This window comes from Eutrema salsugineum, unplaced genomic scaffold (genome assembly GCF_000478725.1).
Source record: "Eutrema salsugineum unplaced genomic scaffold, Eutsalg1_0 scaffold_9, whole genome shotgun sequence".
Lineage (NCBI taxonomy): Eukaryota > Viridiplantae > Streptophyta > Magnoliopsida > Brassicales > Brassicaceae > Eutrema > Eutrema salsugineum.
In genome coordinates this window covers 4,367,165-4,391,497 of record NW_006256342.1, presented here as the reverse complement: position 1 = coordinate 4,391,497, position 24,333 = coordinate 4,367,165, and the positions used below count along the sequence as shown (strand labels likewise).

At 35.8% G+C, this 24,333-nt stretch overlaps 6 protein-coding genes across 12 annotated transcripts; 5 read left to right on the top strand and 1 right to left on the bottom strand.

The window, feature by feature from the left end:
• Positions 1–3,160: 3,160 nt before the first annotated feature.
• LOC18008042 (L-tryptophan--pyruvate aminotransferase 1) lies at positions 3,161–6,052 on the top strand. Its single transcript, XM_006390809.2, is given in 6 exon segments — positions 3,161–3,275; positions 3,426–3,729; positions 4,761–5,050; positions 5,226–5,515; positions 5,641–5,813; positions 5,815–6,052. Coding segments are annotated over 6 exon segments (1,146 nt in total). The 5' UTR covers positions 3,161–3,213; the 3' UTR covers positions 5,842–6,052.
• Positions 6,053–6,837: 785 nt separating this feature from the next.
• LOC18008037 lies at positions 6,838–8,725 on the top strand. 2 transcript variants are annotated; one of them, XM_024152990.1, is made up of 5 exons: positions 6,838–6,916; positions 7,458–7,574; positions 7,862–7,932; positions 8,050–8,136; positions 8,220–8,725. In XM_024152990.1, the coding sequence occupies exons 2-5, from the start codon at positions 7,475–7,477 to the stop codon at positions 8,523–8,525; spliced, it is 564 nt and encodes a 187-aa protein (XP_024008758.1). In that variant the 5' UTR covers positions 6,838–6,916; positions 7,458–7,474; the 3' UTR covers positions 8,526–8,725. The 2 variants fall into 2 exon arrangements, with proteins under 2 accessions (XP_024008758.1, XP_024008755.1); XM_024152987.1 differs by lacking the exon at positions 6,838–6,916 and adding an exon at positions 7,194–7,314.
• A 232-nt stretch (positions 8,726–8,957) lies between these two features.
• On the top strand, positions 8,958–12,475 carry LOC18008025 (anthranilate phosphoribosyltransferase). Its single transcript, XM_006390807.2, has 10 exons — positions 8,958–9,429; positions 9,673–10,155; positions 10,247–10,404; positions 10,529–10,612; positions 10,707–10,759; positions 10,882–10,963; positions 11,138–11,245; positions 11,399–11,525; positions 11,851–11,936; positions 12,024–12,475. Exons 1-10 carry the CDS (start codon positions 9,042–9,044, stop codon positions 12,243–12,245), a joined length of 1,791 nt encoding a protein of 596 aa, XP_006390869.1. The 5' UTR covers positions 8,958–9,041; the 3' UTR covers positions 12,246–12,475.
• Positions 12,476–12,728: 253 nt separating this feature from the next.
• LOC18008899 (glutamate--glyoxylate aminotransferase 2) lies at positions 12,729–16,372 on the top strand. 6 transcript variants are annotated; one of them, XM_006390804.2, is made up of 13 exons: positions 12,730–13,029; positions 13,535–13,711; positions 13,803–13,868; positions 13,963–14,080; positions 14,169–14,250; positions 14,342–14,429; positions 14,692–14,850; positions 14,923–15,096; positions 15,177–15,308; positions 15,386–15,451; positions 15,528–15,592; positions 15,671–15,919; positions 16,011–16,372. In XM_006390804.2, exons 2-13 carry the CDS (start codon positions 13,595–13,597, stop codon positions 16,138–16,140), a joined length of 1,446 nt encoding a protein of 481 aa, XP_006390866.1. In that variant the 5' UTR covers positions 12,730–13,029; positions 13,535–13,594; the 3' UTR covers positions 16,141–16,372. The 6 variants fall into 6 exon arrangements, with proteins under 6 accessions (XP_024012663.1, XP_006390866.1, XP_024012664.1 ...); XM_024156896.1 differs by adding an exon at positions 13,130–13,221 and having other exon boundaries at positions 12,759–13,029; positions 15,528–15,919; XM_024156904.1 differs by adding an exon at positions 13,130–13,201 and having other exon boundaries at positions 12,781–13,029; positions 15,528–15,919.
• A 4,338-nt stretch (positions 16,373–20,710) lies between these two features.
• On the top strand, positions 20,711–22,615 carry LOC18008808 (F-box protein At1g70590). Its single transcript, XM_006390802.2, has 4 exons — positions 20,711–21,331; positions 21,512–21,645; positions 21,890–22,072; positions 22,323–22,615. Exons 1-4 carry the CDS (start codon positions 20,791–20,793, stop codon positions 22,452–22,454), a joined length of 990 nt encoding a protein of 329 aa, XP_006390864.1. The 5' UTR covers positions 20,711–20,790; the 3' UTR covers positions 22,455–22,615.
• A 991-nt stretch (positions 22,616–23,606) lies between these two features.
• Positions 23,607–24,275, bottom strand: LOC18007830 (60S ribosomal protein L27a-3). Its single transcript, XM_024148496.1, has one exon. The coding sequence runs from the start codon at positions 24,208–24,210 to the stop codon at positions 23,770–23,772; it is 441 nt and encodes a 146-aa protein (XP_024004264.1). The 5' UTR covers positions 24,211–24,275; the 3' UTR covers positions 23,607–23,769.
• Positions 24,276–24,333: the final 58 nt, after the last annotated feature.

Genomic DNA, 24,333 nt, shown 5'->3' with positions numbered 1-24,333 from the left:
ATCATCAGTTAACCCTGTCAAGACAACAGCTCGTTCAAACCAATAAGTTAAAGTGTTAAACGATTAAAGCGTAACGAACTTCGATCTTTAAATCTATTTATGACAAATCAGGCAAAATAAATGAAAACGTAGATACGATTTATACACAAAACAAGAGCAAGGACAGAAAAACAGGGGATCCACATTCTTACGATTCCACACACACACACTCTATTCTTATAGCAATCTAGTCTTCAGTTCAAACATTTGTTTCAAACACTTGTTAAATCTATGTTCTCGCTTTTGTAATTCCCTTGAAGATCATAATACAATAACCAGTTTAATTCGACTCAGTTCTAGCTGGAACTCTCTCGTTCCTTGCTTGTTTTGATGGAACAACAAACTTACTATTTTTTGCTCGATAAATCATTTTATTTGATGAAAATGTTATTTATCACTTTTGATTGTCTTTTAAAGTTAAAATAATTTTAGAACTACTAGATAGTTAATTGAAGAATTCAATATTTCAGTTAGTTTCCTCGGATTCATTATAATTACAGCCATAGTAAAAGAAATGTATGTTTTCTCTTTAAATGCAATGACTTTTGTGTGGAAGGCAAATCGATTAGTTATTTATTAACAGAGCATTCATTACAATATGTTTATATATATATATATAGCATTCATTACAATATGTATATATATATAAACATGTATCGATTGAAGTCAAAATTGTTATATACTATTAAATTAGCATTTTTCGAAACCACATTTAACTAATACTCTCTCTGTTTTATAATAGTTGATTTTTTAAATATTACACATAGATTAAGAAGCAATAAATATTCAATTATTTTCTATTTTATTTATTTGATTAGTTTACTTTTACAATTAATTTATTATTTTATTAAAATTACTTTATTTTTTCCACCAATAGAGAATGAAAACATGCATTAATTACAAACAAACATGCATTAATTACATACAGGAAATTAAATATTGTGAAACAAAAAATAAAACTAAAAAAATCAACTATTATAAAACAGAGGGAGTATATGTCAAAGCAAAAAATGTATTGTTGTAGAAACTTATGGATATATCTATTACTTCAGAGCAGCTCATGTTTTTTTAGAAAAATATTTATTATCAATCATATCTAATGTTTCCTAGCAGATATATAATGCTTCAGAGCGGCTCATGCCTCAAATTCGTTATAATTACAAATCATAAGAATTTAAAACTAAAAAAAAAAAATTCTCCTTAAATGTCAATGTTTTTAGTGCAGAAGATAAATCAAGTGATTTTGTGTTGTATTTGATGAAAATGTTATTTATCACTTTTAATTATATTTTTAAAGTCAAAATAATTTTAAAATTATTGGATAGTTAATCGAAGAATTCAAATATTTTGTTAGTTTTCTCGGATTCGTTATAGTTATCAGTATAATAAAAAATATGTGTTTTATCTTTAAATGTCAATGTCTTTAGTGGGGAGGCAAACGATTAATTATTTATTAACAAAACATTCATTTTGCACGCGAAAAATGGAAGCTTTTCTGTGGGCTACGCATTGTATGCTGGAGAATCAAAATACTGAAGTCGCTTTTGCAACGGACTGGGAGTTAGTGAAGATGGTGTCTACACCCGAAGAATGGCCAGCGCTCTACACTTGGAAGAGATAACGATGATGAAAGACAGATTCAGCTTCTTTCTTATATCATATATCCCACGCGCAAAGAACTCGAAAGTGGATAACCTAGCAATGAGTATTCGGGTTTACCCTCAAGATGTTATTTATGTACACTCAGTACCACCGGTCTGGTTAACTGAACCGTTTTAGGTACTTAGGCTTATGACAAAAAAAAACATTTATTTTGCATATGTTTATATTCCAGCGTTATTGTATCGATTGAAGTCAGAATCGTTATATATTAGATTAACATTTCTCAAAACCACGTGGAATTAATATATATCCAAACACAAAATTTATTGTTGTAAAGATTTACGGGTATGTCTATTACTTCAGAGCGGCTCATACCTTTTTGGAAAAACATTATTGTCAATCATATCTAATGTTTTTTAGCGGATATATCTAATGCTTCAGAGCAGCTCATCCCCAAAATTCGCTCTGATGTTTAAGATTGTTGTATACCGTTAAAAGAATAATTTTTTTTGTATCAAAAATTTTATTTATTATCGAGATAGACAATAATCAACAGAAGATAAAATAACCTAAAGAATATAAAAAAATTAAAATAATTAAAAATTTATTTAAGTTACATTAAAAGTTAAAAACATCACTTTTTGGAAAGAAAAAATATCCTAAAACATTATTAATTAAAAAAACACAGAGGGATATATAATAAGTCTATACATTGTTATGATTACATATTTGATAGATATCAAAACCAAATTTATTATTTGCAGAAATATGTCAGTTGCAGCATCTCCAATCATATTACATCTCCCAGGTTTGAATCTTTTTCAACCATAATTTTTTTTAACTCAAAAATAAATCTTGAGAAAATAAATAATTTTGAGAAAATTTTCAATTTAGTAGTTGATTAAATGTTCAATAATTTTTACCATCGGAGAATTCAACTTTTAACAAATTATGGATGCAAGTTTTTCCAGTGGTTATAGTGGTGCTGGTAAAACCTCAATTTACGTGCGTTGTAAATATTGTTATCTATTATAATCATTTATATATTTACATATAGAGTCGTTTGTCATGCTAATCTCATATGTTTTATATTGCTGATACAGTAATTAGATTTTCTCTTGAGTTGCCCTGCCAATGATAAAATATGACTTGTAATATGTTTAGATTTTCTGTTGATATTATAGCAAATGCAAAATTCTACTATCTTTTTAATAAGATTTCTTGCTTTTTATTGCCATTTCTCATTTGTAAACCAGCACCTAGGTGTTACTATTTGCTAAATTTTACTAATAAATTAATTTGATTTTCCATAAAAGTACGATATATTATTAACCCTAAAAAGTATGAATTATTTTTTCGTTCATTATTTTTGAACAAAAAAGAGTAAATAATTTAAAGTTCAATATTTTCCCATTTAAAAAGCTGTTTTTTTTTTTTAAAAAAGTTAAATAATAAAATAATAGATATCGCTTTCCTCCTATAAATACACTCAAACCTACACTATTCTCTAATCATTAAACACTGTTACAAACGAAGCAAAAAAATTATAACATCAAAACCGAGAAGAAGAAGATGGTGAAAGTGGAGAACTCGAAGAACATCGCCTTGTCCGATTCCATCATCAACCTGGACCAGTACGTCTTTAAATTTCACAAAAACCCTTAACCGCATTGCAAGATCATCGGCTCCAATTTTTTTTTTTTATATAAAATCTCCGTTTTTCACTAACGAATCAGTTTCTGAAATTTGTTTTTTTTTTGATAAATAAAAATTGTTGGTTGCAGTGGAGATCCAACGGCGTACGAAGAATACTGGAGGAAGATGGGAGACAGGTGTACGGTGACGATACGTGGATGGGATCTGATGAGTTACTTCAGCGACGTGAACAACCTGTGTTGGTTTCTTGAGCCGGAGCTAGCGGAAGCGATCAAAGAGTTGCACGGTGCGGTCGGAAACGCAGCGACGGAGGATCGATACATAGTGGTCGGGACTGGCTCGACGCAGCTTTGTCAAGCGGCCGTCCACGCACTGTCTTCACTCGCTGGGTCCCATCCTGTCAGTGTCGTCGCTGCTGCTCCTTTTTACTCCGTAAGCAGCCCCCACCACTAAACTCTCTCCTCTCTTCCTCCTCGTATCTCGTATCTTTTTTTCTCGTTTTTTTTTTAATTTTATTTATATAGTTTCTTCGTTTTTTCCGTTGACATGGATTTTTTTTAATTCACATTATTTAATTATGAGCATTTTTTCCAACTAACAAAATATGTTAGACTAATGAACCGAGTTTTTAGCTAGACTAACCACAATTCTGAATCTGTGACGGATTGTTTTTATAATTCGAGTGGGATTTGAATCAAGTCCAGATCTATCTTTAGGTGTTATTTTTATTTTATTTTATTTAGTATTCTAATCTAATCCGTACTAGAGAGGAGTAATTTCTTTTTTTTTTTAATAAAAAAACCCTAATTATAAACGTAACAAAAATTTTTAGTGTCAGAATTTTTTGACCGTTTTTCTGGTTTTGCTTTGGATCTATCTTTAAAAACTGCCTACCCAAAAGTAAACCCGACAAAGAAGCAATTGTTGTATTTTTCACTTATATAGGATGTCATATATATAAATATATATACATTTAAGAAAAGAAAAAACACTAATGAAGTAGGATTTTGATTTTTTTTTTCCTTTGGTCCTTTACATCAAATAAAAGGAACTTTGAAAATGATTCATTAGCTACGTCTTATTCATTAGCTAAAATCCTAAGTCGTTTTTTAAAAATAAAAAGTTGATTTGATGTGTAGATTTTAGGGGGGGGGGGGTCTTGTAACAAAGCAAAAAAGATTGGAGATCTAAAAGACACAGTGACAGACATGTTTCTCGAACACAACACAACACACATCTGCCACTTCCTAAACAATTTGATTTAACAATTTACAAAACACTTTTTCCTTCTCTCATACCCCTTTCGTGGATTCATGTGCAAAGACATCAGTAACATGCTCATGTCCCCATTTTTTTTTCTTCTTTCGCTTTTACCAAAAACCATTCTTCTCTAGTAATAATTCATTTTTTTTTTCAAGAATATTAAAAAAATACAATTCTTTTTGTTTTAATTTTAATCACAGACGTATGTGGAGGAGACGACGTATGTTCGGTCGGGTATGTACAAGTGGGAAGGAGACGCTTGGGGTTTCGACAAAAAAGGCCCTTACATCGAGCTTGTGACGTCACCCAATAACCCTGATGGCACCATTCGAGAGACTGTGGTGAACCGTCCAGAAGACGACGAAGGCAAAGTGATCCATGACTTTGCCTATTACTGGCCCCACTACACTCCCATCACTCGCCGTCAAGACCATGACATCATGCTCTTCACTTTCTCCAAGATCACAGGCCACGCTGGGTCCCGCATCGGGTCAGATATTCATCATTCCTTTATTTTCTTTGGTTTAACTATATAAACACATGCACAAGTTTGTTGAACTCGTTACTTAAGTCACTATTAGGAGATTTTATGTCATAGAAAAGTGTGTTTTTAACTATAACAAAAAAAAATTTATAATGGGTTGAATATGTTTTGGATGATGAAGGTGGGCATTGGTGAAGGACAAGGAGGTGGCAAAGAAGATGGTAGAGTATATAATAGTGAACTCTATTGGTGTGTCTAAGGAGTCACAGATACGAGCAGCTAAGATTCTCAAAGTTCTAAAGGAGAATTGTGAGAGCGAATCTGATAATTTCTTCGAGTATGGTCGTGAGATAATGAGGAACAGGTGGGAGAAGTTGCGTGAAGTGGTGAAGGAGAGCGATGTCTTTGCTCTTCCTAAGTACCCTGAAGCATATTGCAACTTTTTTGGCAAAACACTCGAATCTTACCCTGGTAATTAATTACTTCACTAAGTAACGAATGTTTTTATTTTTGTTGTAACGGTTGGATTTTTGTAAATTGAATAAGAGGTAACGGTTGTTGGTTGTTTTTTTTTTTTTTAACATATGTGGTTACAGCGTTTGCTTGGCTGGGGACGAAGGAAGAGACGGATCTGGTAAGTGATTTGAGGAGACAAAAGGTTATGAGCAGAGCAGGAGAACGTTGTGGTTCTGACAAGAAGCATGTCCGAGTCAGTATGCTGAGTCGTGAAGATGTTTTCAATGTCTTTCTCGAGAGACTCGCCAACATGAAAGCTCATTAAAAGCATTGACCTCTAAAATAACCGCATCTTAATTAGCTCTACCCTAAAGTTATATAAAGCCTAATATAGTTAATGCTTGTAAAAAAAAAGCCTTATAATTAAGGACTTTTTAGTTTCTAATTAGCTCTACCCTAAAGTTATCTATAATATGTAGAAACAATAAAAGGTGCTCTCTATCTGTATGTATGTGGGCTTTTCTATATATGAATGAAGTATTTGAAGGTGTAGAACTTTTTTCTTCTTTTAGATTAATGCGTACAACCTATCTAATTATTTGAACCTAATCGTCTAGAAAGTTTATAAGATGTAAAGATTAATAAATCCATAAAATCCAAATTCTCGTTACAGTTAAATCTACTCCCTTAATGCTACAGTTACCATTGATAGGACACAAATATTTTACTCAAGATTCTGTTTATATGAAAATTTAAACTGCACTAATATTAACAAGTAATTTTAATCTTCATTTTTGTTTAGACACTAATTAATAAAAAAAAACTTATCACTTATCACAAACCAAATATTTACTGCATGTTTGATTTATGTAGGTTTGATATCCTATTCCTTGGTATGATTTTCATTGTCTGTCTTTATTTAATTGTTTAAATAAAATTTAGATGACTTCAGAAAAAAGGAGGGGAAAAAGAGAGGTATTTAGGAATACCTCAAATGATACATAGACATGATACATGATACATGTGAGCACATCCACACTTCACAATCTCTCTTCTTCTTCTTTCTCTCTCCTACCTTTGATCGAACTCATGAGATGGAGACGTGTAGAATTAGCCACCCAACCAAATGAGCTAGACGATCAGGCGCTATGTCTATACAGCCCTTTATTATCTATGTAACTTTGCTTCGTTTATATAAGATGAAGTTCTTTTGGGCCAACACTGGGAATATATATGGGCTTCGATACAAAGAGGATGGGCCTTGACGTTTTAAGAAATAAAAAAGAGTCGGATGGCTATTTATGCTTATATGAGTTATGAATTTCACTAATGGTTTCGTTTCCATTAAACTTCAAAGACAAGACTCGTCTCACAGTAATCTCCACGAAGCCGAAAATCAAACTCAGCTAAAAAAAGGTAATCGTAGCTGCAAATCTCAACACTTTTCTATATTAGTGCCTTGACGATAATACTCTGAAAGAAGGAAATATTTCCATATTCTGAATTTCTAGTTATATCAGGTCTAACAATTGAGGAATGTGAGATAATTGAATTGATGAGCCAAAGTATCTTTCTAATTTTATCTATCTACTATCCCCATATTTAATATCTAATCGTCGAAAAAAAAATTAGGATTAAAAACACAAATCGCGAGTTGGTTAATTTTAAATATACATTTTTTTTTTAGAATATAGGATTTAGGAAGCCCTAAAACCCTTTAATCTCCATCGCCGCTCGTTCTCTCTCTCTTTCAGATTCCTCCCAAGCTAGCTTCTTTGGTTATCTTCTTATTCCAGTCGTGCTTTCGCATTCAGGTGTTTGTCTTGCATCTCTAAATTACCGTCTTCTTAGGATGATTTCGGTTTCGAAATTGGGAATTCGGAATTGGATTGTGTTTAATTCTTACCGGATTCAAGTTATGGAATCGCATAGCTCAATGCTCATTCTCTATTTTCAGATAATTGGAAGCCAAAAATGTATAATCGCAAACCAAAGGAGACGAAAAAGGAAGTCATGGAGGCTACTGATCCTGACCTGCGCTTTAGGACGATTATGAAAGATGTTGAGCGCTTTGGTAACTCTCTCTTTTCTCTCTTGATGCGTATATATAATTATCTCTGCTAAGCTCTAAAGAAAAGGTTCAGGTAGATCTTAGATACACACAAGGTTTGATGATCGATAAGAGAAGCATACCGACTATTCGCACTTAAAGTTGTAGAATTTTTCATAGCCTTTGCTGCTAAGTTTTGCATTTAGCATTACGATGTAAGGGAAAGCGAGAAATTTGTAGACTTGAATAACTTTTCAAGAATCGTCAAGTGCATTATGCTTATCTTATTACCTGATCTTAATGTTATAAAGGGTCATCGCATATGACATGGAAGGATAAGAAAGCACTGGAGAATAAGAGAGTGATTGAACTTGGTGGAAAGGTAAGATTTTTTCGCACTGCGAATGTATTGCAGCAATCAAAACCTTTTTCTTCTTTCGATCATGATTTGTTGTTCTGAATCAGTGCTTGAGATATCTTTTGTTGTTTGTCATTGCAGCCTCAAAAGAAGCAGAGGCTACCGCTGAGTGTAGCGCGAGTACAGATGAAGAAACAGAAAGAAAAAGATGAGAAGATGTTGGAACAGGTGAGCTTTTAGATTAGTCAATCACGTTGTTCCCTCTGATCCATTATGAAACTAGCCTCACTATCTCATTGGTTGTTCTGCAGAATATGATTCTTGGCAGATTTGGAGGACAGCTTGGTGGTGGAAGTACAAAGAAACCCGTAGAGAAGAAGCGTAAGCCAGAGGATAGAGTTCTGAAATCAACTGTAGGGAATTTCAAGGGTGGTGTTCTTGATGTTAGGCATTTGCTACATTCTGGTTCTTCAAGAACCAATGACAGAGATAACAAGACGAGCAGCTACGGTAAGATAAACCTAGGAGGAGGAGGAGAAGGAGGCATAAAGAAAAAAGGGAAGAAGAAAGGAAAGAAGAAAGGAAAGAAAGGAGGCGGTAAGAAGAAACGCAAGTAATTGCGTTAAGATGTACGAATATTGTCAAACATGGAATGATCTGTTTACAGTAGCCTCTCTTGGGATGAATGTAGTTTGCCTCTATTTTTGCTGTATTTTAAAATTAATAGGAGTTTTTGTAGAAAGAACAAATCTAGTTCCTGGAAACGGTCTCAAACTCTCCCCAAAAGGGAAAGCTTTTTACATGGGAAAGAAAAAACAGATCCAATTTTGAGAGATGAAGGCCTTGAACCGAAACAACTTACAAGACGTTGGTTTTCAAATTTTCTAAAGAAGAATTGAATTACCAAAATAAGAAATATCTTGAGCTCTACATAAGAGTAGTTTTGTATTAAGAAGTTAAGAACATTTGACTAATCCCCTTAAACTCACAAAGATACGAACTTGAATGTGTCTGATCCAGAAAAATAGATTTTTTATTAGCAACTTGGTCTGACTGAAATTTGTGTAATAAAATGTTTATACCGTCTTCATCGTCATCTGCAAACACCACACCGAGATAACAGAGACAATCCGATGAAAGCTCTCCTTAATCCCGAATCTTCATACTCTGTCTCTTCGATCTCTTCGTTTCAGATCAAGAGGTCTCTCCACTTGAACGGACCGAGTTCTTCATGTCTCCGGTTTCCTTTAACCGATTGCAACGGCCGTCCGTTGCGGCGGAAGCTCGCTGTTGGTTTGAAGATAAAGGCAGTGTTGGACTCAGCAATGATGGAACAGTTGGGACTTAAGGAATCTGATATTAAGAATCCGGCGCTCTCTTCGACTTACCGAAGTCCGGCGATTCCCAAGGCAAACCCTACCGTCCTTGATGCCCAAGCTAGGGTTTGCACCGGGCCGACTCAGACAAGACCCCTCAGTGAAGAACAGGCTTTTAAGGTGTTTGATACTATACTAAGATCAGGTAAGCATTTCATTCTCCAATTTTGACTTAATCGGTGGTGAATTCATCTTTGAGTAATGAAATTGTCAAAGGCTAGATTTATCCAAATTTCCAAGCTTTATGTCCTTCTGCTTGTATAATTTCGTGTTTGTGTGATTTAGAATTTAGGCTAGAATGGATTGGATAGGCTTCTTGGTTCCTGGTTAGCAACTTTGTTTATTGGTCTTTTGGATAAGCCTCTTTACTTTTCTCACTGGGATGCAGCTAGAGGGGAACTAAAAGACGAAGAACCTGTTTCAAAATCGCAACTTGGTGCGTTTTTTGCTGGAATGACGATCCGTGCAAATGCATTTCCGGGGGAAACTCAATGGAGCGAAGGTGAAAAGCGAGCGATGGATGTGTTTTGGCCACTCCTGGTTCGGGCACTACCTCCTGATGTGCTCTTCATTGCAGATCCTGAAGGCTCTCTTTTGGGTTCGGGAAACTCGGTTGGACCAACTTTTGTTGGCAATGAAACTAGAGAGATGAGATTGGTTGGTGCGTTAAGAGAGGTTTTGGCTGGAGGTCACCTTGGGTATGAGGAAGTTAAAGGTGTTTTAAGAGACGTTCTTCCGCTTGCAACAGAAGATAGCTTGACTTCGGGAGTAAGCGAGTCATTGCTTTCGGCGTTTTTGATTGGTCAACGTATGAACAGAGAAACAGACCGAGAGCTTAAAGCTTACTGCCTTGCATTTGATGACGAACTAGGTAAAAAAACTCTTTTTAATAGAAGCGCACAATATAAACTTAGATAGTACAAAGTTCTGGCTTGAGTTAAAGCATCTTCAACTAATTTCAGGGGCTTCTCCAGTTGCTGATGTCAAATCGTTAACCCATTACGGCGAGCCTTATGATGGGAACACTCGATTCTTTCGAAGCACTCTATTTGTAGCTACAGTTAGAGCCTGCTATGGTGAATCTTCAGTGCTCCATGGCGTAGAATGGATGCCTCCAAAGGTATTAATTACTCTCGAAAATTTAATCCTTTTTTGTGTTACCAGTTTCCTAGATATGATGATGCTATCGAGGATTTGCTTTAGATTTATGTGATTAAGTCTCCAATTCTTTCTACCCTCTTCAGGGGGGTGTAACTGAGGAACAAATGCTGAACTTTATGGGAGCAAATACAAGATTGTCTGTTCAGCAGGCAAAAGAACTCATCGAGGTGCCTACTATGTCTATCTTTCTCTTGCCAGCCTATTTCTATGGTTTTCTTGCTCTATAAAATCCTGTTTTTGTATTTTTTGTTTTTTCTCCAGGACGAGAAGGCTGGATTTGCATATCTTAGTCTACGGGAAGCTCGACCCTCTCTGTATGAAACATTTTCTGAGCCAATACTTTGGTTATCTTACAACTAGGGATATATTAATGCGTAATTGTCTCTGTTCTTCCATTGGTAAAGAGCATATTAAGAACTTTCTTTGATATTTGCAGATATTCAGTAGTCGGAATGAGGGAGCATATAAAGAAGCGCCCTCCTCTGGCAACAACGGAGAAAGTTCAGCAATTTGTGAGGGTAAGTGATCTATCACAGCTTGCCGCCTTCTATGTTCCATGCTATGAGATTTTATTGGCTCGAGATGTTATATAGCTCATGATGATTAAGACAAATTATAGTGGAGAAAGATATCATAGGGCTTGAGAAAAGGTGCCTGTATTCAGACGTTTCATGGATTGTTTTTCACTGCAGGCGACAGGGAAGGAAGCAATTGTGGCTGGGTTTTACCACGAAGGATACGAAGAGCCTCTCTTAATGCTTATGAGACGAAGAGGTGTCCATTCTGGTTTGGTGATTAAGGTTGATTCTCTTTCTCTGTTACGAGCTACTCCGCACATGAATATAGAATTAGGGCCTGACCTCTGTTAGAAACTCTTCCAACTAGTTTCACTTCGAAGTTTTGAACTTGAACAGTGAAATTCCAGGGAATAAATAAAATTTTTGGTAATGCAGGGCGAGGAAGGAGCCCTCTCAATGACAACACGGGTGCGAGCAGCAAGTGCATCAAAAAAAGGGTTTCCAGTTAACTACTGTTCTGGGTTTCGTTCATTGAGTTCAGACACGGCTCTAGAAGCTGACGGTAAGAATAGCCAAAATAACATTCCTAGTTTCAAACTAAAGTAAAGGAGTCAATAGGCTTATAAAACTATCAGCTTATCTCATATTTGGTTGCCATGGAGTCTTGATGTACCATTTTGCCTTGGTGATCAAAGTTTTTTGGCGGCTTAAAGCCGTTTTAAATTGCTATGTAATCTAATACAAAGCTGTCAGTTGTTTAAATTGGTCCTTATGCTAAGTGATGTGAAACTGATCTGCCTTTTCCGTTGGTTTTAGTCTGTCTTGTGGTACATCAATATTGTTTCAGCTCCTAAGACTTATGGCTAAAGTAACTCTTGGAATTGTAGGGGTCTCGAGACAGAGTTTCAATCTTGAGGTGGATGCTAGAGACTATGGATTTGAACCAACCGAGACACCACGAACTGATCGTTCGGTAAAACCTCTTAAAACATGTTTGTTTTGACACTATTCTGGACAAAAGGTACCCAAAAAAGGATATACTTTTTGTTGGATTGAACAGGTATCAAAGAACATAGAGCTCGGTTTGGCAGCGCTTCGTGGTGAGAAAGGCGCGGCTTATGATAGAATCGTCCTAAATGCTGGGATTGTGGATCATTTGTTGGGATGTGAAGGTGCAGATGATGTAGCTGTAGCTATGGAGAGAGCAAAGGAAGCTATTGATAGTGGGAAGGCTCTGAATAAACTTTTGAATTACATAGAGATCTCACGCAAGATGAAATAGTTCCTTCCAACAATCTGGAGTCTGACAAATTTACACGTTCTGGAAATTGAGAAAGCATATACACCTGTCTGATTCTTTTGGTTTTCGTTTTGTGGGCAAACTCTCTATTGTTGTTGTTGAAAACTGTGTGTTTTTCTTTTACAGAGTGGGACACATAAAACAATGCTTGTGGTGGCTCTCTGTGGATAACATGTACAGAATCTGGAGAAAAAAGTTGATTATTTCTTCTTTTTGTTTTGAGTGGTTCAATATTCATCTTGCACATTCAAGTTAGTGGATTTTTCATATGATTCCTATTCAACTCGAGGATTCAAATATTCGGATGGAGACACTCTTTGTCTTGAGGACAATGAGAAAGAAACAAAAGAGTTTGTGTCCGGAGAATGACATTACGAAGCAAAACACTAGGGAGTGTGGGATAATTCTATTGGTTGATGTCGCAAAATAAATAAGACGAGTCCATACAATTTCTTTAACTTTTTTTTTGTTTTCAATTGTAGCAAAAGAAAATCGATTCGCAAAAGGCTACAAATGTGTTTTGGTTTCTGATAAATTATCTTAGGCCGTTTCCAGTGGCTCTGCTGCTTCGTCTTTTTGTGCTCTCCTATTGACACAATGATCTCATATTGACGAGTGTCCAAATTCACGTCAGACACACAATTGTAATCTGCTGAAGATTTTTTTTTTAATTTATTTTTCATATTATAACAGTAATGCAATAGTGCCACCTCAAGTCTTTCTTGCTGTGCTGGAGACTTTGGAGGTGACGAAACTAAGTCGAAAGGTGAGTCAAGATTTCAACAACTTTCGATTGATAAAATTTGTCTTTGTCCAATTTCGAAAACCCATTTGGAAAAAAATCGCCTTTAACTTTTTTACTGTAGTTTGAGGTTGTGTCTTGCGATTCTGGAATTTCGTCTTTGGATTTGGAGTTGTGGGGTTCACTCTCTACGTGGGTTTGTACTCGAATCTAGTGGTGTGTGATGACTTTTTTTTTTTTTTGCGCAATTTTCACTGTTTCTGTATGGGAATAAGTTGATGGCATGTTCTCTCGTTACAGATTCGAGAAAACCTGTCAAATCTCGTTGTTGTAGATAGTAGATCATTTAATCTTTTGTTTGAAAACATCTCTTGTAGTTACTGACACGCTTAGTTCCATTGATACCTCTTCAAATAAAGGGTGTAGCTCCACTTCACTGTTTTGATTAGTCGACCCTTCTCGGTTATGACTCGACCCTTCTCGGTTATGACTTCATCAATATTGTAATGAAACTCATTATTGGTTGTAGAAGCTGTTGATAAGGTTTGAATTGAGCAAAGCGTTTTGATTATTCAAGTAAGTCTTGGAAATGTCTCTCAAGGCATTAGACTACGAGTCCCTGAATGAAAACGTGAAGAATTGTCAGTATGCAGTCAGAGGAGAACTCTATCTCCGTGCTTCTGAGCTTCAGAAAGAAGGCAAAAAGGTAATTCAGCTTTGTTATGCCTTTTCGAACTAATAAGCATTTCATTTGCTGTTATTCACTTGAGGATATGGAATGTCACAATCATTTACAGATTATTTTCACAAATGTTGGAAACCCTCATGCATTAGGACAGAAGCCTCTGACATTTCCTCGTCAGGTATATATATGCAATTCTCATACTTTCTTCCGACAATACTTTTTGCTAGCTCTTAGGTTTAAGTCTAGACAGATTAAAAATAAAACCAATGCAGGTGGTTGCTCTATGCCAAGCTCCATTTCTGCTAGATAACCCAAATGTTGGGATGATATTCCCAGCAGATGCTATTGCAAGAGCTAAGCATTATCTTTCCTTGACTTCTGGTGGTCTTGGTATGTCTTTGTTAGATAATGGGTCTCTGCAGCTATTTATTTCTGAGGTTTGTGCAAGTAAAGAAAGCAATTTTGCTTTAATAATCAGGTGCTTACAGTGACTCAAGAGGCCTTCCAGGAGTACGAAAGGAAGTAGCTGAGTTCATTGAACGGCGTGATGGATATCCAAGGTGATTGCTTCATTTTGTTTCTGTATACAACTAAATTTGTTGTAAAACTTAACTATTCTGAGGCACTTTGCTTCTTATCTTCAAATTACAGCGACCCGGAACTTATATTTCTAACTGATGGAGCTAGCAAAGGTGTGATGCAAATCTTGAATTGTATCATACGAGATCAGAAAGACGGAGTAATGAACCTTAACTCTGCTTGTTCCCTTATCTAAAGCTTTTGCATATGGATATTGAGCCATTGCGTTTGGTTGTATCATGAATTGACTCATATCAAATTGAAATTAAAGTGTCCTCCATGTGCATAAATCTTATGTTATGATCTCACATCAACTCTATATGGGATTACTTGATGGCTTAAAATTCAGATTTGTGGCAAATAGTATGGAATTAGGCTGGGTTTATATTAGCATTTGGGTCACAATGTTTCTTGGTTGGCAGATTCTAGTTCCAGTTCCACAGTATCCACTCTACTCAGCTACCATATCTCTCTTAGGTGGCACTCTTGTCCCTTACTATCTTGAAGAGACTGACAACTGGGGACTTGATGTTAACAACCTTCGCCAATCTGTTGCTCAGGCTCGCTCTCAAGGAATAACAGTGAGTTATTCTTCCACTCTCCCTCTCGAAACTGTTGAAGCATAACCTTATTAAGACACACGGTTAATGCAGGTAAGGGCAATGGTGATCATTAACCCCGGAAACCCAACTGGCCAGTGTCTTAGTGAAGCTAACTTGAGAGAGATTTTGCGCTTTTGCTGTGATGAGAGTTTGGTTCTTCTGGGAGACGAGGTTTATCAGCAAAACATATATCAAGATGAGCATCCCTTTATCAGTTCCAAGAAGGTAAGCATTCTGGCCTATGCAATTGCTTTGTGGTCATCACTCTCTAGAACTTGTGCGTGATTGATCCTTTGTTCTAAAAGGTTTTGATGGATATGGGAGCACCGATCAGCAAGGAAGTTCAGCTCATATCTTTCCACACCGTTTCTAAAGGATATTGGGGTGAATGTGGGCAACGAGGTGGTTACTTTGAGATGACCAATATCCCTCCCCGGGTTTGTACATGACCTTCTTGCTTTTGGAACTATTTGTTTTTGTTATTTCTAGTTTTTAAAGCTCTGGTGAAATGCAGACCGCTGAGGAGATATACAAGGTTGCATCCATAGCTCTGAGTCCCAACGTCTCTGCGCAGATATTTGTAAGCGCTCTCTTAGTATTTGTTTGGTTAACTAAATGGTTTCATAGCTGAATTTGATGATTTTTGTTTGGTGCAGATGGGTTTAATGGTTAGTCCACCAAAGCCTGGAGACATTTCTTATGACCAATTCGTTCGTGAAAGGTATGTTTCTACTTTAAATATACATGCTTTGATGAAGGATCAAGATCTCAGAACTTCTATGGAAAACTTTATTAACAGCAAAGGAATACTAGAATCACTGAGAAGAAGAGCGAGGATCATGACCGATGGATTCAACAGCTGCAAAAACGTGGTCTGCAATTTCACGGAAGGTGCTATGTATTCGTTTCCTCAGATAAAGTTGCCATCGAAAGCAATCCAAGCAGCGAAACAAGCCGGAAAAGTCCCTGACGTTTTCTACTGCCTTAAGCTCTTAGAAGCCACAGGAATCTCTACAGTTCCAGGCTCTGGATTTGGACAGAAAGAAGGGTGAGTGAAAAACTTCTGACTCAAAAAACAAACATTTTCATTTTCTTGCAAACCTCTTTGATCTCATTTTTGGTTTTGTTTTTGTTTTCAGGGTGTTTCATCTGAGGACAACGATTCTGCCTGCAGAAGAAGAGATGCCAGAGATTATGGGTAGTTTCAAAAAGTTCAACGATGAGTTCATGTCTCAGTACGGTGATAACTTTGGTTACTCGAGAATGTGAAAGAAACACTTCTTCTTCTTCCCGACATTATTATTGTCTGTTCACACTCTAAAAAAGCTGTAGCCACTGGTCCTACTCTGTAAAACTCTTTTTATGCTCTTAACCAAACCTCTGTATCTATTGGAACAACACAAACACAGTCACAAAATGAACATCTCACTATCATCTGTGTAATTAGCCTTTTTGAATTCCATTTATATGTTTCAAATAAAAGTAAACTAATATTTCTCTATCAAAATTTACCATAAATTTCAATAATTTTTAGATGGTTGCCCAAAAAACAAAACAATCGTTTTGAATTATTTTCTTTTTCTTAAAAAAAACACCGAAACTGTATTTAATGTGAAACCGAAGAAATATGATCTTGATAATTGTTTTTGGTAAAACTATAAATTAAATAATTATTCAATTATTAGGTGTAGAAGGTTCTACGAATTTGTTTAGTTTTTCATATTAAAAAAACTAAAGAATATGGATCGTGATCATGTTTTTTTCTTAATTTTATTTTTATTCAATTATAATAACCAAGAGATATTATCAAATCCTGATTAAATAAAGTTTTTACACGCCGTTATAAAATTAATAATTATAAAAACAAAGTCCCACCAGAATCAAATATTCGAAAGTATCATCTCGCCATTCTTCAAGAGAGAGAAGGCAGGGGAATTAAAGAAGTTCTGAACTCAAACCTTCTCTTCTTTTCCATTACCGAGATAAAAAAGAAATATCTTCTCCTTATTTTTCCACCGAGATAACAACTTTTCCCTCCCAAAATTTTTCTCCTTTTTTGCTCGTAAAGATGAAATTTTACCTTTTTCTTATCTAGATGCAAAAACCAGTTAAATAATTAACAAGCCCTTTCTTTTCTTTGGTTAGGTCAAAGGTTTTCTTTCCCTTGTTTGATTTTTCTTATCAATCGCTCCATGGATTCTCCGGGAAAGTCACTTAAAGTGACGGTTCCGGTTCAAGCTCCGATCAGTTCGAAGAAGGAGAAAGAAGCTAAAGAAGAGAAAGAAGAGAAAGAAGGAGAAGAAGATGGATTCACCACTCCAAAGGGGGACCAATTTAGGATTCCGCCGCAGCTTGAGTGTCCTCCGGCGCCTGGTCGACGCATCCACCGGAAGAAGATCGAAAAACGCCGGAAAAAATCCGCCGGAAAGAGGCCTGTCTTAGTCAACGTTCAAGAGTTGGACGCTGTCTTCGCAAGTACACAAACATAGCTGCAGAAGATTCTTAATACATATTTAAGCTTTTTTAGTGCGTTCGTTCATTAACTTAAGAAATTGCAGGGGTTTTCTTTTTATTTTTTTTACCTCTTTAGTTACGATTTTACATGAACCTTTTTTTTGTGTACATTTTTAATAGACTTATTTTGTCTATGATGAAGTAACTCAAATTCATATGTTTTCCATACAATTACACAAAACTCCGTTTACTTAATTTTCGTTATGCAAAAGAATAAGGGTCTCAAAGAATAATGAAGCCTAATTAATCAGCTCAAATGCAATTGCTGACCCATTGAAACTACTTTCTTTGAAATTTTTGCGGATATGTGTGAATTTTGTTATTTTCGTACTTAACATTAGAACCAAAAAAAATTCTAGAAAAGTTTTAATATGTTAGAAAATTTAATATGTTTTTTTTTTTTTTGCAAAGCAGTTCTTAATAATTCAGTGGGATAAAATTAATCCTTCTAGTAATGAAAAAGAAAATTAACTATAAACAAAATACTCATTGTATCAAAGTTTGGAGTTTTTTAGAGTAATTATTTGGAGTTTCAAGCAGACTATAAGTTGTTTTTGTTCAAACTTAAAATACATCAAACTCACCCTTTCGGCAAAACATTTTATAAAACACTTAACTCAACCTTTCGGCAGAACATTTTATAAAACTGTGATTTTCCACAAGATAGTTTAAAGTAGTAAGCTCTGTCTTTTTATTTCTAAAAATGATGGATCAAAATTGTAAAACAGATTTTTTTTTCTTTGAATATAATTTAACATTAGATTAAAAAAAACTGTTTAACCCAAAAAGTCAAAGAATAATGTTCTTAATCAGTGAATGGAGAAATCGTTGGATCATTTTCTTGTTCTTTCTATGCAACACAAATATTACAATTTTCTTACAATGCAGAAATTTTACTGAAAAAAAAAAGACAATCTAACGTAACTATGATCTGCCAAATGCTTCAATTGTGTGGACATGCACCCAAAATCAATAATAACTTGGTCAACTACTAGATAAAATCGTTTAAATACGATTCGACTTTTCTTTAATAAACAAATCTCATATTGTGACCAAATAAAGTTTCTGAGAGAAGCTTTTAATGTTGGGGAAAAAAACTTTCAAACTAGGGAAAGTTGACCCACACGACCACACAACAACCACTGAGTTCTTCTAAATAGAGGTCTATATCATGTTTGGTAATGGTGACTGGTGAGATAATTGAATAGTCCGTTTTGAGCTGAATAGAATCCTATGCATTATAACGTCAATAATTTCATACTCTAAATGTTATTTATTTCATAGGATACATGTATTCGACTCGTTTAGGAGATTTACAAAATCATATTTTTTTCGCTAATTTTCAGTGAAATTGTAGCATCATGTGCAAGTAATAGTGTCAATTTCGATTTTAGGTAATAGGAAACTTTTAGACAATCACATCTTGTAGTTCTATTCTAGTGACCGAACTTTTTTATACAAATTAATTAATCAAACCAATTTGTTACTACAGTTGACAATTCATACCATTTTGTGACAACAATGTCTGGTAAAGTTTATTTTTTGTATGCTAATTACATACGATATACAGTGCTATACTATACTACCATATGGTGTTTTGTTCAGAGTATTAACTTCAATATTTAACGTGGCATTTAACTAACCAAAGTAATTAATTTTATTTATAGACATATCATTCTTTTCTGTTCAAATTATGGTTTGCTTACACGGATTTTATGCTTGCTCTCATAAACAGATGTGTCGGAATTGAAATTTTGAATGCATAAATTCTTTATAATCCTGTCTGTTTTAATTTTTTTTTTTTGAAGAATTGGTCTATGAGTGTAAGTAAGAAACCTACAAGCAACCAACGTTTTACATTTCAACAAATTGATATAGTATGATCATACACATGAGTGTAGATGGTTCAGATGTTAATTCATCGAATTTTTTTTTTTGTCAACCATTGAAAAATATGTTGAACACAGAAAACAATAGCATTTTGTTTGTAGACATCATTCTTTTCTGTTCATATTATAGATTGCTTACACTTACAGAGATGTTTTGCTTGCACTCATGCATAATATATGAGTCGAAATTGAAATTTTAATGAGTAAAGTTTTGTAATCCAATTGGCCGAATTGGTTTACGAGTGTAATTAAGAAACCTACAAGCAACCAACATTTTACCTGTTAACAAATTGATTTAAGAGCGTGAATGGTTTAAGATGTTTTTTTTTTTAAGGAATGGTTTAAGATGTTATTTCATTGAAAAATGTTTAACAGACAGTAAACGATAGCATTTCAAAATTATTAGAAAGAGCATACACACTGCAGAAATGCATCACGATGAACAAAACAATAGTGAAAAAACATCACCATCAACCATAAAAACGCCATAGGATCTCCGTCACCGCCATATCATCGCTGACAAAAAATTAGATTATGCTGGACCCCATGATTTTTTTTTAGGTTAATTTCCACACTCAGTTATTTATCTATTAGTAACAGTGACTTTTGAAATAAAATTTTATTTATTTTTAATAGGGTTTACATATACAATAAAAAAAGTTTACACCAGAAAATCTGAGTTTTAAATCTTGGAAAATGCAATTTATTATTAATTTACATATTAAAGAAAATAAATTTTCAGAAGATTTTTAACTTGTTGCATAGAAATCTGTTTGATGTTGTATGCAGATGGAAGATTTGTCCGTTGTAAAAGTTTTTTTTTTAACACTGATTTATTATTCTATTATAAATTATGAGAACTATTACATCAACAGTTCTTCAACGGACAAATCTCCCACCTGCAAACATGTGAAACGGATCTCTATGCCCCATGTTGAAAACCTTCTGTAAAATTATTTTCATTTTAATAATAAATCGCATTTCTCGGGACTTGAAACCCAAATCTCTTGGTGTAGAAGCATTAATGAATATATTAACCAGTAAGTTAAAGGGTTTCCACAAAACCTCAAACAGAACACACATTTACCTATTTACAAACAACTAGACTAACTTAAATTTTGTTCGTTGTAAAATTATGAGATAATAATTATCATAATAATAGTAGATTAGTGTAAAAAAAACAAAAAAACAAAAAAGCTTTATGTACGCTAGAAATTGCAGGCCCAGCCCGAAAAACAAAATATTAATGCTTCGTGTTTGTTTGCTTGGTCCGCTCTGATGGTCTTCCTATACGAATTTTCTTGGCGGTTTAACTATTCCACGTGTCAGACTTTCGTCTCTTGGATTAATTGTTTCTCATCGCATAGCCGTTCGATTCTCGTACCACGTAATTAAAAAAAAAAAAAAGAAATTATACACACCTACGCGGAAAAAAAAGAGAAAGAAAAGAAAAGCACCAAAACGAATCCGTTTACTTGCCCCTCTTGGAAATCGACGGTGGTCTTCGCCGGAGAAGATGAAGCAGAGAACGTGGCCAGGTACATCCGACGGGTCTCGATTCACCTCCTTGCCGTTTTCGAAACCTTACGACAAGGAAAAACGCAGTAGATTTTCAATCAGAGCAACGGCGAAGTCAAGCTCAAGCTCTTCCCCTCTAGTATCGAATGAGGTATCGGACGGTGGCGGAGATTTCTCGATGCTTCCGTTCGACATTCTGATGAAAATCGCGGCGCCGTTAAGCCTTCCGAATCTCCAGGCGGCGTCGTCGGTGTGCAAATCGTGGAGGGACGCGCTCCAGCCGCTGAGGGAATCGATGGTGCTGCTTCGCTGGGGCAAACGGTTCAAGCACGGACGAGGAGGCGTTCGAGCGAACCTCGAGAAGGCTCTGGATTCGTTCCTGAAAGCCGCCGCGCGTGGATCCACGCTCGCCATGGTCGACGCAGGGCTTGTGTATTGGGAAAAGGGAGAGAAGGAGAAAGCGGTGGGTCTGTACCGGAGAGCTGCGGAGCTTAATGATCCTGTTGGTCAATGTAATTTGGGGATTTCGTATCTTCAAGGTAATATAATTTTCCAAGCTCAATTTAGCTATATCGGATCGCAATTCGAAGCTGTTTAGGGTTTAAATTTTCTGGGTTGTGGTATCTAGAATTGCGATTGAACTCATGAATGAGCTTATTGTTGATGGTGATGAATTAGTGAAGCATTTTTCTGAGCAAATTGCTTGCTCCTACCTGCAGTTCAACCCTCAAATCCAAAGGAAGCAATGAAATGGTTGAAACAATCTGCAGAGAATGGTTATGTTCGAGCACAGTATCAGTTAGCTCTTTGTTTACACCAAGGCCGGGTCGTGCAAGCCAATTTGCCGGAAGCTGTATGTTACCTTTTTTCTGATCATTTTCTTCATGCTTCTTGTTAAGTTTCTATACAATTTGTATCTGTACTCGTGTGGTGGTGTCGCCATCTCCATTGAAAGTTGCATCTTTGAATTGATGGAAACTGATAGAATTCTATGTTTGGACATGTTCTTAGTTCATTTGTGGTAATGTTTGTTTGACTTTTGACTTATTCGTCTTTCCAAAATCCATAAAGTTTTGTTATTTCTCTCTTTTTGACAGACTAGATGGTACCTAAAGGCAGCAGAAGGTGGGTATGTACGAGCAATGTATAACATATCGCTTTGTTACTCGGTTGGGGAAGGCATACCCCAAAACCGAAAGCTAGCAAGAAAATGGATGAAACGAGCAGCCGATCACGGTCACAGTAAAGCTCAATTTGAACATGGCATTGCTCTATTTTCTGTAAGCATCATCCCTGATCTCCCCTCAAATTCATCAAAGCTTGCTCGAGTCGTCTACTTCTCTTGATATATAACAATAGTAGTATGAGGAAGAAACATGTCTCTCTTATGATTGAACATGAGAAACATGTTGGAGTATGAGTCGACTAGATGGAAAATTGGAAATTAGGCAATAGAGTTGATTCTCGATTTTAGATTATGAAAGAAGGAGTTGGAGGGTTGAACTGATGAATCTGTAAACTGATTTGCAGGAAGGGGCGATGCTGAAATCTGTGCTATACTTAGAACTCGCTGAACGTGGTGGCGAAACAGCTGCTAGTCACGTCAAGGAAGTTGTACAGCAACGGCTCTCTGCAACTTCTCGTGCTCATGGCTTGTCTTAAACCAATCCTATAACTGTGTGTCACCAGCTATAATCGATCAGTGAGTCCATCTTTTGAGTACAGTGAAGACCAGGTCAAAAGTTAAATTATTGGCTCTTGACACTTCTGTAACTCGAATTTCTTTCATTGTGGCGATGATTCAATAACATAACCTTTTCGCTCCCTTTTTTTTATTGATCATTAAAAATTTAAAAATGTTTTAGGATCAAACAAACACAGTTTCATATTTTAGCAGAGCTAATGTGCTCCATAACCTCCCATATATCCAACAACATAAAAAACGAAGCGAATAAGAAATGAGTAGAAGTAAATAATAATTTGTATGTTTGATTTGATTTTCTTATTTATTGAAGATAAATATCATCCTGTCAAATTTATCAGTGTAAAAAATTAGGATTGGATTCGTTTTTGCTATTGGTTTGGAGTTTTGAATGACCTGGAACTCATTTACTTTCGTGCTTGATGGAGTTTTTGTTTTAGTTTATTTGGGTTTTTACTTCGGATTTGATTGCATTTCAGTAAAAATTTCAAACAAATAATGTTTTACAATTAATTTTGTTTACACCGAAAAATGAAACTTCTGATCTGAGTTTAAGTGAGTAAAGAAATTCGATCTTGTTTGGTTTCGACAATTTTGTTTCGGGATACAACTCGGTTCAAATGGCCAGCATAAATATGGTTAATCTCGTTGATGAAATTGTGCGACTGTGAAATTAAAGGAACGAATGAGGTTCCATTATATCGTATTATCGTATCTAATCGTCTCATGATTTTCAAAAGTGACGTAGTCCTAAGAGGAATCTGGCTAATACCTGGCCGTAAATGACTAGGAGTCTAGGGCTAACAGAGTTTATCGGACACAAAATATAGAACAGCAACAACCGAACGAGAAATACGAACAACAATTCTAAATACGAACAACACCACCTCTGAGTCAAGTTTTTTGTAGTGTAGGGATTTCTATTTACTGCATCTACGACTCAGATTAGAGACGTTTTCTAAGTTCCATTTCAAAATTCCAGAACATCAATGCATATGTATGTAAGTATCAATCAAATGATGTTCAAAACAGGGAATGCAAATCCCACAAATCGACGACGAGTGATTTTAGATCAAAGATTATGCCAACGAAGCAACGATGAAGAAATTGACATAATTCTAAGCCTACGTATTGCGGAAACATTTCAAAATCCCAATAACATACCACATCTGAAATTCCGAATATAAAATCCAACAAGGTTCATAAAACTAGATAAAGTTTAGGGAAGATTCAAAGGCCAAAAAAAAACAAAAAGGGAAGGTAAAATTTGAAAACCTAAGCTGTGAGCACAACGGCACCACCAGCCTCCTTGATCTTCTTCTCAGCAGTCTTCGAGATAAGCTTCGCCTTCACAACGAACGGCTTGTTCTCAGGCAAATGACCTTTACCCAACACCTTGAAGAACCCGTGCTGCGTCACATCAATCAACGGAACGTTGTCCTTTGTCGATTTCGCCTTCACGTCCTCAGGCACGAGCGACCATAGCTTGTCCAGGTTCACGATTGGGCAGAAGAACTTGTTACGAAGCTTGTGGAAATACCTCATACCGACTTTACCAAAGTAACCTGGATGGTACTTGTCGAAGAGGATCCTGTGGTGGTGCATACCTCCGGCGTTACCACGACCTCCGGGATGCTTACGGTGCTTTCCGATACGACCGTGCCCGGCGCTGACGTGTCCTCTCTTCTTCCTGTTCTTCTTGAATCTGGTCGTCATTTTCGCCGATCTGCGATCCCCTTTCTTCCTTGCGGCTAGGGCTTCTGGAGAAAGCAGCACAGATTTATAAAGACGAGCTGATTCACTCACTCTCTTGACCTTTTCCTAGGGTTTGTATATGGG

Bases quoted from the DNA above. Each gene is read 5' to 3' on its own strand.
- LOC18008037 (XM_024152990.1), top strand. From the start codon at position 7,475: ATGTATAATCGCAAACCAAAGGAGACGAAAAAGGAAGTCATGGAGGCT. The intron at 7,575-7,861 runs GTAACTCTCTCT...AATGTTATAAAG, and splicing joins GAAAGATGTTGAGCGCTTTG to GGTCATCGCATATGACATGG. The intron at 7,933-8,049 runs GTAAGATTTTTT...TTGTCATTGCAG, and splicing joins TGATTGAACTTGGTGGAAAG to CCTCAAAAGAAGCAGAGGCT.
- LOC18008808 (XM_006390802.2), top strand. From the start codon at position 20,791: ATGAAGCAGAGAACGTGGCCAGGTACATCCGACGGGTCTCGATTCACC. The intron at 21,332-21,511 runs GTAATATAATTT...TCCTACCTGCAG, and splicing joins GGGGATTTCGTATCTTCAAG to TTCAACCCTCAAATCCAAAG. The intron at 22,073-22,322 runs GTAAGCATCATC...ACTGATTTGCAG, and splicing joins ATGGCATTGCTCTATTTTCT to GAAGGGGCGATGCTGAAATC.
- LOC18008025 (XM_006390807.2), top strand. From the start codon at position 9,042: ATGAAAGCTCTCCTTAATCCCGAATCTTCATACTCTGTCTCTTCGATC. The intron at 10,964-11,137 runs GTAAGTGATCTA...TTTTCACTGCAG, and splicing joins AAGTTCAGCAATTTGTGAGG to GCGACAGGGAAGGAAGCAAT. The intron at 11,937-12,023 runs GTAAAACCTCTT...TGGATTGAACAG, and splicing joins CACCACGAACTGATCGTTCG to GTATCAAAGAACATAGAGCT.
- LOC18008899 (XM_024156895.1), top strand. From the start codon at position 13,595: ATGTCTCTCAAGGCATTAGACTACGAGTCCCTGAATGAAAACGTGAAG. The intron at 13,712-13,802 runs GTAATTCAGCTT...AATCATTTACAG, and splicing joins TTCAGAAAGAAGGCAAAAAG to ATTATTTTCACAAATGTTGG. The intron at 14,851-14,922 runs GTGAGTTATTCT...CGGTTAATGCAG, and splicing joins CTCGCTCTCAAGGAATAACA to GTAAGGGCAATGGTGATCAT.
- LOC18007830 (XM_024148496.1), bottom strand. From the start codon at position 24,210: ATGACGACCAGATTCAAGAAGAACAGGAAGAAGAGAGGACACGTCAGC.